Genomic DNA, 1,147 nt, shown 5'->3' with positions numbered 1-1,147 from the left:
TAATACTCAATGTTGCATTGACTGATGTAGTACAAGCAGTGTTTATTTTCATATACAAGCTTACAAGTTGGTGCTATTACTATTACATAGGCAAATGGATCCTTTGTACAAGGATCCATGCATGCTTTATTCAAATATAATAAATCTGTACATACGTCGTATTGCAGTGTGCAGCTGCATCGTATTGTATGTAGCTTATACAGTAGATGATAGATCATACTCGATGATGCATGGACTGACTGATGTAGTAGTAGTTCTGGTGTTTAAGAGCTGTCCACGGTCGGATAGTAGGCAACGGTGGCCATGCCGCAGTTTCCGCCGTTCCCGCGCGTGAGGCGCATATAGCCCCCCTCACCCCACCCCGTCCCCCACTGGTTCTTCACCAACCAGTACTCCTGCCCGCCGCCGTCCGCCCCGTACCCCACCACCGTCACGGCGTGGTTCAGGTTTTGCCCGCACGACGAACTACCGACGAACACGCCGCTCTTGTAGTGCTGAAAGTCAGGGTCCGCCTCCACGCCCACGGCCACCAGTTGGCTGGCAGCCAGCTCCCGCAACGCGTCCTCATCGCCGTTCAGGCCCACCCAGCGGGGGGCGCCAACGGAGGCGGCCGAATTTGGCATGACGCTGCGGCACGCGCCCTGCTGGCCGGTATATGCGTAGGCTGCCTCCGGCTGCAGGCCGCCGCTTGCGGCGACGTAACGTAGGGCGGCGATGACGGAGCCACCCTTGCAGGTGCTAGTGTCGCCCGTGCAGTCGAGCACCTGCTGCTCTGACATGGAGATGAGGTTGCCGGTGGCGATCTGTACGAGCCCCTCGGTCGCCGCCACCGCCGCGAACGCCCAGCAACTCCCTACACAGACGCAACGTTGTTTTTACGTACGTGTCAACATTTATTCATTTGCCAACTTTGGCCTGCAGATCCTTACCACATGGGGCTTGGTTCTTGACTTGGGTGACGGCGCCCTGGGCCCTCCAGTCCAAGCTGTCCGGCGTGGACTGGAACTGAGCCTTGGACATGTTCACCGCGGCCACCGGCGTGTCCTCGGGACGGAGCCCGCCCGGCTGGTGACGGTACCCGAGGTGCTTCTCCACGAACTCTTCGTTGGTGAGGTCGGAGAACTGGTTGAGCCCGAGGGTGTACGTC

At 58.2% G+C, this 1,147-nt stretch overlaps 1 protein-coding gene across 1 annotated transcript; it reads right to left on the bottom strand.

The window, feature by feature from the left end:
* Positions 1 to 263: 263 nt before the first annotated feature.
* On the bottom strand, positions 264 to 1,143 carry LOC123178233 (ervatamin-C; the record flags this gene model as incomplete). The annotated part of the gene is made up of 2 exons (XM_044591419.1): positions 264 to 853; positions 930 to 1,143. Coding segments are annotated over 2 exons (804 nt in total), but the record flags the coding sequence as incomplete, so codon positions are not given.
* Positions 1,144 to 1,147: the final 4 nt, after the last annotated feature.

The sequence above is a fragment of the Triticum aestivum genome, unplaced genomic scaffold, assembly GCF_018294505.1.
Source record: "Triticum aestivum cultivar Chinese Spring unplaced genomic scaffold, IWGSC CS RefSeq v2.1 scaffold159757, whole genome shotgun sequence".
NCBI lineage: Eukaryota > Viridiplantae > Streptophyta > Magnoliopsida > Poales > Poaceae > Triticum > Triticum aestivum.
This window is presented reverse-complemented; position numbering and strand designations above follow the sequence as displayed.